Source organism: Pieris brassicae, chromosome 2 (assembly GCF_905147105.1).
Source record: "Pieris brassicae chromosome 2, ilPieBrab1.1, whole genome shotgun sequence".
Taxonomy (NCBI): domain Eukaryota; kingdom Metazoa; phylum Arthropoda; class Insecta; order Lepidoptera; family Pieridae; genus Pieris; species Pieris brassicae.
The window spans coordinates 4,324,547-4,336,181 of NC_059666.1; the positions used below are offsets into that span (position 1 = coordinate 4,324,547).

General features: G+C 29.4%; 1 protein-coding gene across 1 annotated transcript; it reads left to right on the top strand.

Moving 5' to 3' along the window:
- Positions 1 to 4,478: 4,478 nt before the first annotated feature.
- Positions 4,479 to 8,853, top strand: LOC123720893. Its single transcript, XM_045677724.1, has 4 exons — positions 4,479 to 4,582; positions 5,533 to 5,612; positions 8,212 to 8,414; positions 8,716 to 8,853. The coding sequence occupies exons 1-4, from the start codon at positions 4,479 to 4,481 to the stop codon at positions 8,851 to 8,853; spliced, it is 525 nt and encodes a 174-aa protein (XP_045533680.1).
- Positions 8,854 to 11,635: the final 2,782 nt, after the last annotated feature.

The following is an 11,635-nucleotide window of genomic DNA, read 5'->3' on the forward strand; positions in this document are numbered from 1 at the left end:
TCAAGTTATTGTTAATTTATTTATTGAATTAATTTAATAATATTTTATAACGATTTAATTTATTACTAGGTTTTATATAGTTACCATTAAATATTGTGTCACTGCCTTTGTTTTTTACTTTCCCACATCCTATTATTAGTATATAGTTTTCGATGTATAATAAATAATATTCATCATGCATCAATATTGCTATAATAGCACGGATAATCATAAGTAGAACCGTTCTAATCATTTAAAATACCCATTTTACATTAAATTATGATTTTTGTGTATGCATATTTAATCCCTAAAAAATGCCATGACACCAAAAATTATCTTTTCAAAATATAAACATTCTTGTTTTGTGACCATTTTTGTATGATTTGAGGACTCTCGCCCTAAATAAGGCATCGGATACACGAATAGTGTACGAGTCCACCTAATAAAATATTTCGCAGGGCATTAACGGCCTTCTGACTTATATATCCTCTAAGCCAAAGCAAGCCAAACCCAGATAGTTTAACTTGAAAAGGGCACAAGTGGAGAACAATAAGCTCTAAAGCTTTACAATTCGAACAAGTTTTTTTATTCCCAACATTTTTTATTTATGACACAAATTCAGTATGTGTTATCTTATATTCAGCGAAAAATTTAAATTCGAACAGAGAACAGTAACAATAATTTCATAAATTTAAGCAGTCCGAACGTGTAATCGAAAATAAACGTGTGGGTATATAAGGCAGTTTGTGCAGTCACTAACCGACTTTATTTTTTTAGGTAAAAAATTATTGATAAATCGTGCTTTTTTACGTGGGTAAATAAACGCGTTACCAATAGTTTATGGTTGTAATGATAAAAAGATAATATATATAAAGAATTATAATATAGATCACAACATATTTACTGTATAATACATCTATCTTCATAAAATTGTACACAGAAAGGGTTGTTCAAAGTTAATGTACTTTCTGCTATTTTATCCCGGACTTTATCAGAGACATTATAGATACCTCCCACCATCCTTCTCATAGATCGCTGTATATAGCTTCTTGGATTGTGTTTATTGAGATAAGCCTTCATTTGCCGGTGCCGTAACTTCATTTTCCGTTTCAAGGGATGTGGTCGACTGAATACAGAGCGTTTTCTTCTGGGGAAAATACGTCTTCGACGCTTTCCCATGTTCCAGGGCTTTTTCTTTAATGGCTCACTGAGTAATTCCTGTTTACATGCTTGGATTTTTGTGTTTTATTTTAATTTTACATCATGACTTTTTTGAGTATTTTGGTGACAAAGTTGTCATGTTTGTTTTTCAATTGTCAGTATTCAAGGAGGTTAATATTTCTAGAGTAACGCTCTACGAAGGCGATATGACTCAAGGACATACAGACAAAAAAGGCTAGAGTTATATTTACGTGACTGTTAAAGTAATTATGAAGCTTTACACTACAATTATTGTTGTTGCTGTCAGGTGCCAGGTGCGCCATACAGCAGCATATGAATGATAATAATTTCTTTATTTTCTCACATACAACATTTGCAACAAACAATAAGATTACACTTAACAAGGTTTTGGGAGACTGGTTTCCGAACTAGGTAAGAACCTGTGATCTGGATTACCAGACTTCCATTCCATAGCAAAATCATATTTATTCATTTACACTTCGCTACCATAATATACAAAATTATACATATAAAAAAAACAAAACAAAAAAAGCAGGTTACATAAGTTAATAGGCAACGAGCGGCCTTATCGCCAACAACCAACCCTAGGGTTGGCTGGAAGAAATCGCTTCGAAAAACGAACGCATCGAAAGAATCGAATAAATGGAATAATAAAAAAAAGAAACACCTTCAGAGGATGAAGTAAAAGATATTTAGAATTATTTATATTAAGAATTATTAATTATATTTTTTCTTTAGGTTTTACTTTATTTAATTTTAGTTATAGTTACATTTCATTTGGAGGTTTTGTTAATTAATTATAAAAATATTTCGTGACCATAACCATCAGACTTATCAAATAGTTGTAGGCTGTACATTCAACGTGATTTTATTTTTTAATAAAATTTGTATAAGCTGTAGTCAGTGATGGTGAAAAAATCATTCAATATACATATAAGATATTATTTTCAAATACTAAAAATGATTGGTCTTTGTATATGTTGTATGTATCGAATTCTTTCGTCAGCGACAATCATTGTTTCGAATTGGTACATGGAGGCTAACCTATAGGAGGCAGAACTGTCCTGATCATCTATTCATGGGTCTATCCTGTATCGGCACCCTTAGGTACTTCTAATATCTTCCAGGTACTTGAACCGCACCATAAATAGAAAGTAAGGAGGACAAGTTCATTGCCGCGGCCTTGAACGAGAGCAATGATACTGGCTAAAGGTCGGCTTACATAATACTCGGATGAACAGTCAATATGAATATAAATTTCACAATAAGTTTTACTGGTTGGCTATGGCTTGAATTTGGCTTGAATCAAAAAGTACATAAGTAGCTACTCGTAAATATATTCGTTAGTTGATTAAAACGTAACTGTATAACAAAAATAACTAACAATAATGTAATGAAGAATTTTTCATAACATATTCATAGAAACATACACTCAAACATATTTCAACTCAACAACTGTTTACGTAATTATCGGCACGATTCCATTAAAATTGTATTAAGTTAAGTTCATTCAATAAATTATATATATATATATATATATATATATATATATATACAGTTACGCATCTAAGTAGGAATACTATGTTTTGTATGTAAATAAATATACTTTAATTAACAGACGAATTGTTGTCATTACTAATAAGACGCTTCCGCCCGTTTAACTCGTGTAATTGTTGCAAATCTTTGCGTTCTCAAGTTTGTTAAAAATATGTCACAAAAAGATGTGTTTCCTGAAACCCAAAGCAACATAGAAACCAACCTTGCCTAATTGGTGAAAGTTTCTTGTCCTTGTCCTATTTAATACATGATCAAAAATTAGAATCTCATAAGCCTTTAGTTATACGTTTAAGATTCATTTGTTTTAGAAAGCTTGAATCAAAACGTTTTGTTATCCATCGAATTTGATAATTACATGAATAAAAAAGTCCCCTTTGCCACGTCGATTCCTCTGTATGAACAAATAGTAAGAACTTTACTAGTGTCTACTTAGTTTCGACCCATAGATAACACTGTATATCCTGTAGTTGAACCAAAATAATAATAACTTATTCATCATAAGTAATGGTACCAGAACCTTTAGGCCATTCAGCAATTCTGCATCTATTTCATTGAAATTTTTTCTTTGTGCCTACTTGGACTCGGCACATAGAATTTTAAGTCAAAACAAAATATGAAATAATAATAAATAATTCCGTAATAGGACTAACTTTACAAGGGTCTGGTTCTGAAATGTTTTTATTGAAAATTTATATTAATAGCTCAGTAGTATTAAGGCTTTATACAGATTTTACGGAAGTACATCAATTGATTCTAAGACAGTCCTTACGATATTTTGCTTTGTCGACGGACCAAATGTTTTTGTACATGAAAAAAATCTTTTGGTACAGTCGGGATAAAGCTACTTTTTGGTTGACATTTGTCTGCTTAATTATTATAAAAACAACTAAAACCATATATTATTCTTATTTTACAGCTTAAAACTATAAAAGCTACTATTTGTTTTAATTCTGGCAAAACCGTATATACAATGCCAATCAGATGGTGTACGTCTATTATTTATCAAGGTACTATAACATCAATGTAACATAGTTTCTATATAAAAAAGAAAGTAAGGATTGAGTACTTCACAAGTTTGTATCAAGAAAAACAAATTATTCCCGGTCTCGTAGCAAAATCTAAAAGAGACTTTATGATAATGCAAATACGTTGCCAAATTGCTTGTTCAACTGTTAATATTCGGCTTGTTTTCATTTCAGTTGTTACGCCTCTTTGTAGTACAATACGCATCTCATGTATGAATGAACGCCTAAACGTCGTAGTTAGACTAACAAGTTGTGATACTAGAACAATTAAACAATTAAACAACGTATGAATTATTGAATATAGTGTGTGTATTATATTACATAGTATTTTTTATTCCTAAATACAACCACAGTTTAATTTAAAGTAGGTAAATCCAATAATATTGTCAAACTCTGTAATGAAATACAATCACGATTAACAATATATAATGATACAAGAATTTCAGCATATTCCAGATTTACTACCTAATTTTAATTAAAGGAACTGTTCCTTCCAATGTTTACTTCAATGATTAAATCATGGGTTATTTGAAAAAAATATTTTTAATATAAACTATATATTACATTACGCTCATCTGGAAAACCTCAGATGCACCTCTCCAATCCAAATCTTGTCCTTGAAGTATCAAACAATTCAATCGCAGTAGAGAGGATTACCAAATCTCACGTATATATAAAAGCGTTGCATCCCAGCGTCTTCATTTCATCCCTAACGCTGAAACTGAAAACATCGAGATGAAGGTGTTCTGTGTTTTACTGTTGATTGGGGCGGCGTGTGCGGCGCCAGGAGCAAGTAACAATGATGCTGTTGAGCTTTTATCAGGAGTTACGCTTGAGAAGTGAGTGCCTATTTATTATTCTGGATATTTAAATCTTGTTACCAAGAAATAGATGATTTATTATCATTGTTTAATATCCATTAATGTTTGAATGGGTTAAGTAATTATTAATTTAATTTATGTTATTGCTTATAAACGAATTGCTACAAAATCGTCTTAATTACCTTTATAAAAGGATGACAAGAAAATAATTAATATTTCACACAAATATGTGTCTATCACTCTATATATCTAATATTATGATTACCTGTGAACCCTAACAAACCCCTAATGATTAATAATAATAATAATTAAGCCTCATTTATTCTTTGAAAAATTTACAATAATTTACAAAATATACACACACATAATATATATATATATATATATACTTTTTTTTTCAAGGACCTCTTATTGAGTAGGCCTCCTCCAATTGGCTCCATCTCTCTCTGTTTTGAGCATTTGTCTCCCAATCCTCTCCACCAACTTTATCTACCTAATGGTTAATTATTATTGAACTTTAAATTTTCACCGTCAAAAACCCCAATGAAATTAATTTACGGAGAAGTGTCATTAGAAATGATAAATTTTAACGCATCAAGCGAATTTTGGTTCTATTGTTCTTTTTCGAAAGTCAACGAAAGTGTGAAACAATTATGCGTGTAATAAGCCCTTTATGCTACATCTTCTGTAATTTTTACGGTCACCAAGTTTTAGGTCAATTTTACATTAAATTTAGTAAATTAGTAATTGAGTACATACTATATAAAACAAATCCAGAAACACAATAGAACACAGTTTTTTATAAATGAGTCTTAGTAAGGAGATTCGTTATGTTCTCGAAGTATGATCATATTTTAATTAAGTTTGATAAAAAATCAGAATCATTTAATATGAAAAGGATTCTATATAATTCCTAAGGGTTTTAAGTTAAAATTTGAATATACTAAGTATAATATTCCTTCTTCCAGGGACGCGCTTGGAATAGACAAACTAAATGTAAAGCTGGAACCAGGTGAATTGAGAGATGTCAAGAGAACTTTTGATGAAGGTAAGAAATATTATATTAAATAATATTGCGTTTACTTTTAATATTAAATAAAATAATCTGTTCGTTCATAAGATCTGTTTCTAAACCAAAATGGTATAAAAAGGATTTTAATTGAAGAAACCTAATTATTTTTTGTTTAAAATTACCGGAATCGACCGGAAATTACCACACCATTATTACCATTATTTTCTGCCTAAAAATCTATATAAGAAGGGAATAAGGCAGGATAGGGCTGAATAACAATATTTCATTTATTTTTATTGATAACAGCTTGCCAACGCCGGCACACTGATATATTGGTAAAACACAATACACATTTTTTTATGTGACAAGCTTTCATAGACATACACGAAGAGATAATACTTATATTAAACAAAACAATTAAAAATACATAAACTAAACAAAAATTGATTTTAAAGTGTGAGGGGAGAAAAGAAAAAAAAGATTTGTATTTTCCGCTAAATATAATTCACACAACTCAACTATAATTTTATGACACGGAATATGTAAAAATCGTACACGAAAACCACGTCAAAGATTTTGAAATACAGGAAATCATATAACATAGTATATAGTACAATAGAATACCTGGTTAATTTGAATAGTTACATATTTTTTACTTAATTACTTCCGAATACCAATTGTATATTAGCTTATGTATCATTTAAACATGGATAGGTAATCAAATTTGCGTGAGAGTTAAACATCCTTAAAAATATTCGCATTGTTGTTAAGTATGATATTTATTTAAATTTATAAAGGAAGATGTTTTTGTAACTGAATAAAAACATTTCAGAGCTATCTCAAAAGAAATTAAAAGGTCATATATATTGCACATTTCCTTAATTTTTTTATAGTTTTTAAATGTAAAGCCAGTGTATTTGGCTGTTAAAGGCTGTGCGTATAGTGTTTATTGTTATTTTTGTTTCTTTCTAGATATAATATTTTATTGCAAACCTTTTTTTAAATAAATGAAAGAAGCTATCAAGCTGCAACTGTAGAGTTCAAAAAAATATTCCTAGTAATAATAAGTTATTTTCCAAGAAAATCAAACTGTTTTTATGGCTTTTAAAACAAGCTCGGGTATTCAACTAAAATCCTAAACAATAATAACTATTCAAAGGCGTTGTTAATGGGATTATCAACCCCTAACTGATATTAACGAATGAATAATTATTTCTTCATTTACAATATAATAAATAATATATAAGCTAATAGTATAATAAATCCTAAACAAAAAAATGGAATGTATTATGAATACAATACATAAACATGTATGGAAATTTTATGTCAATGTTTTCGTGTATTTTCTCAATAAACTCATTAAACAAGGAATAACTTACCTATTGCATGCAATGTCATAATTTACAAATTGATTTGAACATTAAATTGTGTGTGCATTTTTACATAGAACAGGGTTGGCACATCGTTGTATAAAACGCCCCTATACAAATTTGTTTAAAATTTGTATAGGGGCCGTTCAAGTATTACGTAAGCACTATTGTCTTTGATTTTCTTATTTGGTGATTACGTCAACAGTATTTTTTATTTTTTACACATATTACCTACACATTGTCTATGCTTGAAAACGAAATGCATTTTCGAAGATTCCTACAAAAAATAATACCTTTATGTACTATTATTTCTGAGAGCTTTGCTTACTTTTACTGACAAGATTTCAGTAAATCTGCTTACGTATGCTACGTATGTAAAATGCTAGCATTAGAGTTATATACTAAAACAGTATTATATACACTAATACCAAATACTATTGTAGAAATAAGTACAATTTGAATCTAATCTAAATTTAAATCTGTTTGATCTTCTTGCATGTTTGTTTATTAACTTTGACGTGAGTCTTATTCCTCTTTATAAACATGCCACAAGGTTTATTTATTAAGAATGGTTTCATTTTATCTATTGACAACACCATAAGAGGGAAAATGACATAACACAACACACAATAGTAATTAGTGGTTTAAACGGGTAAGCTTATTGTAGATTAATTAAAGTGTGTTTGAACCCGTTTACAAAGTGTAAACAGTATTTAAGCCTATGGAGTAACAAACTCGCTAGAGACAACCCTACGCGCGGATGGAAAGTCTGTGTCAATGAACTGTTACGTGAGATCACGCGAGTCAAGGTCGATGCAACGCGTACGCATGTAGCACGTGCTGCGTACATTGTTTGCATGCGTTTATTAAATAAGGAAAAGATATTAAAGATATTAGGATATAGTTTTAAGACATCTTGAAGGGGCCATCCACTCAAGTCCACTTTATCTTGATTATTTTTTTGGCATTTATAGGTGTTTTATAGTTTTAAATAACATTAGATTTCAATTGTTTTTTTAAAATAGTCTTACTAGAATTATTTTGTTACATATTGAAGCAGGTACTTTTTTCGAATCGGTACGTGAAACAAAATAATTATAAAGCAATTTTGTTTTTCAAAGATCTTTTTAAATATTTTAAAGTTTTATTTGGTATTTTTACAACTTCTACTCCATATAGCACGGACAATACAGTACCTACCACACATTATTAGCGTACTTTGATAAAAATATGTATTATTATTAAGTTGTAATCTTACATTACAGCCAGAGGCAAAATCAAGAAATACACGCCACTCCTAGCAGGTATAGGAGTAAAGGTGATTGCCGTGATTGGCATTCTCTTCGGCGCGCTAACTCTCTTAGTTACTAAGGCCCTGGTAGTCGCCAAAATGGCACTGATGGCAGCTACAGCTTTAGGACTCCATAAAATGTTCAGTGAAGGAGGTTGGAACAGTATTAGCGGAAAGGTTGGTCTCACTTTATTTATAGATTATTTGAAAATATGCTGGTGATAGGTATTCATATACTTACGATATGGAAACACACTTGAGGTTTCGCTACATCGTAGGTATTCTTATATGCGGTTTGCATTTAAGTCTAAAAGTTGCTTAATTGAATCTTTCTCATAGGCAGACAAGTAGATAATTGCCGTAACAAGCTAATAGATGAAACACGTATTTAAGATTTACTTATGATATATTTGATTTAAAAAAATATCTAACTATACTAAATAAAACGTGCTGGTTTTTCATGGTAATATTTTTTCAGATTTCTGGTGTCCAACCATCACCTCAGGCATGGCCATCTCCATCAGCACAACAGTCTAATGCATACCCCTACGCGAGATCGGTTGACACAGCTAACGAAGCGAATGATGTTGCCTATAGAACGCAAATACCATCATAATGAATATTATTATTAGGATATATTTAATATTAGGTTTAATAATATTCATATTTTCTGTAAACGTTTTCTGAAATATCAAATTGATTAATTCGCATTGTATGTCAATTGTCCGACGTCAACATTCTTCTTATGACAATTAAATATCGGATTTACAATGTGGCTAATGACACTGTATACCATTTGTCGGACGTCAATTTATTTTGACAGTTGACATATGATACGTTCTATCATAATATTAAAAAAATATTTGTATTGAATATCGAATTTTAAATACGAAATTGAAAATCGAACGATAATTTAAAAATCGGTGACTTATTGCGCGATGGTTTTGATACGATTAGATTAATTTATGTACGAGCTTTAATTATTTAAGAACTAAGGCTGAATGCTATGGTGCTGTACCTTTTAATTTAATGTTACATATAATAAAGGTTCAAACGTATAAAGAAAAAAATAATATTTAATTTAAGATGTAATACATATAAATTGTATGTTACGGAAGTCTCATCGATCTTTCCTATATTTTTTTAAATTATTTCATAATTATCTTTAAAATAAATTATTGAATGTACAAATGAGAAATTTGGAGATAACAGGGTATAGATACTGAGTGACTATGTAACACACTTAATTTTTTGGTCTCTTTAATTACGGGTATTTTGTGGTAGATTCTTAGCTCATAAGTATTTGTTTTAAACAAGACTGTTTTCTGTAAGATCTTTAAATAAATATACCCAATAAATATTAATATTTGTTTTATTACTATTCATTATTATTATTAATAATATCGGAATATAAACGACCAGTACATTATAGTTCTCAACTGAAAACACCAGTTCAAACCGCCTAACGCCATCTAGTGGGCATTTTCCATAGTTTATCGACGCGTCTGGAACAGCAAAGTCAATTATTTTATATTTTATACACATAATATGACGATGATATATATCATATCTTATTATTTATCATACTCGAAAATAGTTATTTTATTAAATAACTAACACTTTTATATTTTACCCATTTATATATACAACAAAAAGCTTGGTTATATTTGACCGAATATTTATTTATTCTAGATTTCCTTTGAATAATTAATAAATATATTCTTCGACTATAAACTATAACTAAATGGATATTATGAATTTTTAATACCAATAAATAGACCATGGGTATCTGTTAAAAAGTCCATTAAAAATACTTAAGGAAAATTATAGAACGTGTTATTCATATAATATTTTCGTCGACAATAATAAAAATATAATAGTTACTACATAGATACAATAGCTAATCTATTAATAAATCAATAGGAAATATCTCAGAGTATTCGAGTTTACATTTTTCTTAATGCTTTCCTTCAAAGTGCTGAAAATCATAACATACTCCCAACAGACTAAATAGAAACTAAACAGTTGCGTCGAAAGTACTTACTTTTATAGTAGTCTCAATTGAAACTTTGTAAAAAGATTTCTTACTGACAACACACACACAAGCGAAAACTTGCGTGGCTACACGTATGTATTTACAGGCCTTTCACTTACAAACACAAGCAAATATTTCTTTAGGAGCAGAAAACCTAAGAAACGAATTTCAACTAAAATCATATAAATTCATGATGATTAAACGATTGCTTTGTTATTTTTCTGTTGTGATACACATACTATGGCATCGATGAAACCTATTAATATCAAAATCTATTTAGAATTAATTTTTAACGACTATTTTTATTTGGTGGAACTGAAGTTTAGTAAGTCATAGAACTTATAATATAGTTAAAATAATTAAGCATTGTACAAATGATACAATATGATGTATATATGATAAATAAAACCAATTACTAAGTACTAAATGAAAATATAAAACGTAAAATATTATTGTGAATATCAAGTTCTAAATCATATTAGAAGCTATAAAATGTATCTAGATGATTATAAGAAAACGACCCCTATACGAACGTACATAATAATATAGTTTTTTTTTTTAAATAAAATAGGGGGCAAACGGGCAGGAGGCTCACCTGATATTAAGTGATACCGCCGCCCATGGACACTCTCAATGCCAGGGGGCTCGCGAGTGCGTTGCCGGCCTAAACATAGTACATATATACCTATAGTACATTCACAGAACTTTATTTACGTTTACAAAACGAAACCACTCCATATGATTCTCTAGCCGCATTCCTGAGGTAACAAACTTTCTCTACCACTACAGTGACATTATATCTGTGTGAGTGTACTTTCACTTCAAAGTTTTTTAGTTTTCTCAACGTAATCATTTTGTATCAAAAATGTATTACATAATAAGTGAACTTTAAAAAGTGCTTCAAAGTATTCTTTTATTTTTTTGCTTGAATTTTGTTTGTTTTGTAATTCCTTTTTCTATATATAAAATTTAACGAATTATTTCAATTTCATTGCTAACATAATATAAAATGTAAATCATTGTAAAACTATAATATTAGTGAATTATATCAATAAAATAACTAGTTATGAACAAAAACACTATCAGTTAAAAAAACTACAGAGTTTTTATATATTCGGACTAAAAACTTCCACACATCATAAGGGTTTATACTATTAAACACTATACATGAGGCATACGAACAAATTAAACAATTTCATAAAACTTAAAAAAAAACATTGCCTACATATCGTTTCGAAACGTTGAAACCAATTTAATTTCTAAATTTATCATTGTAAAACTTCATTGTATAAATGTTATTACTCGCGCTATATTTTCTTTCAGATATTCTTTAAATATATAGCTCAAATATAAAGGGTTTTTC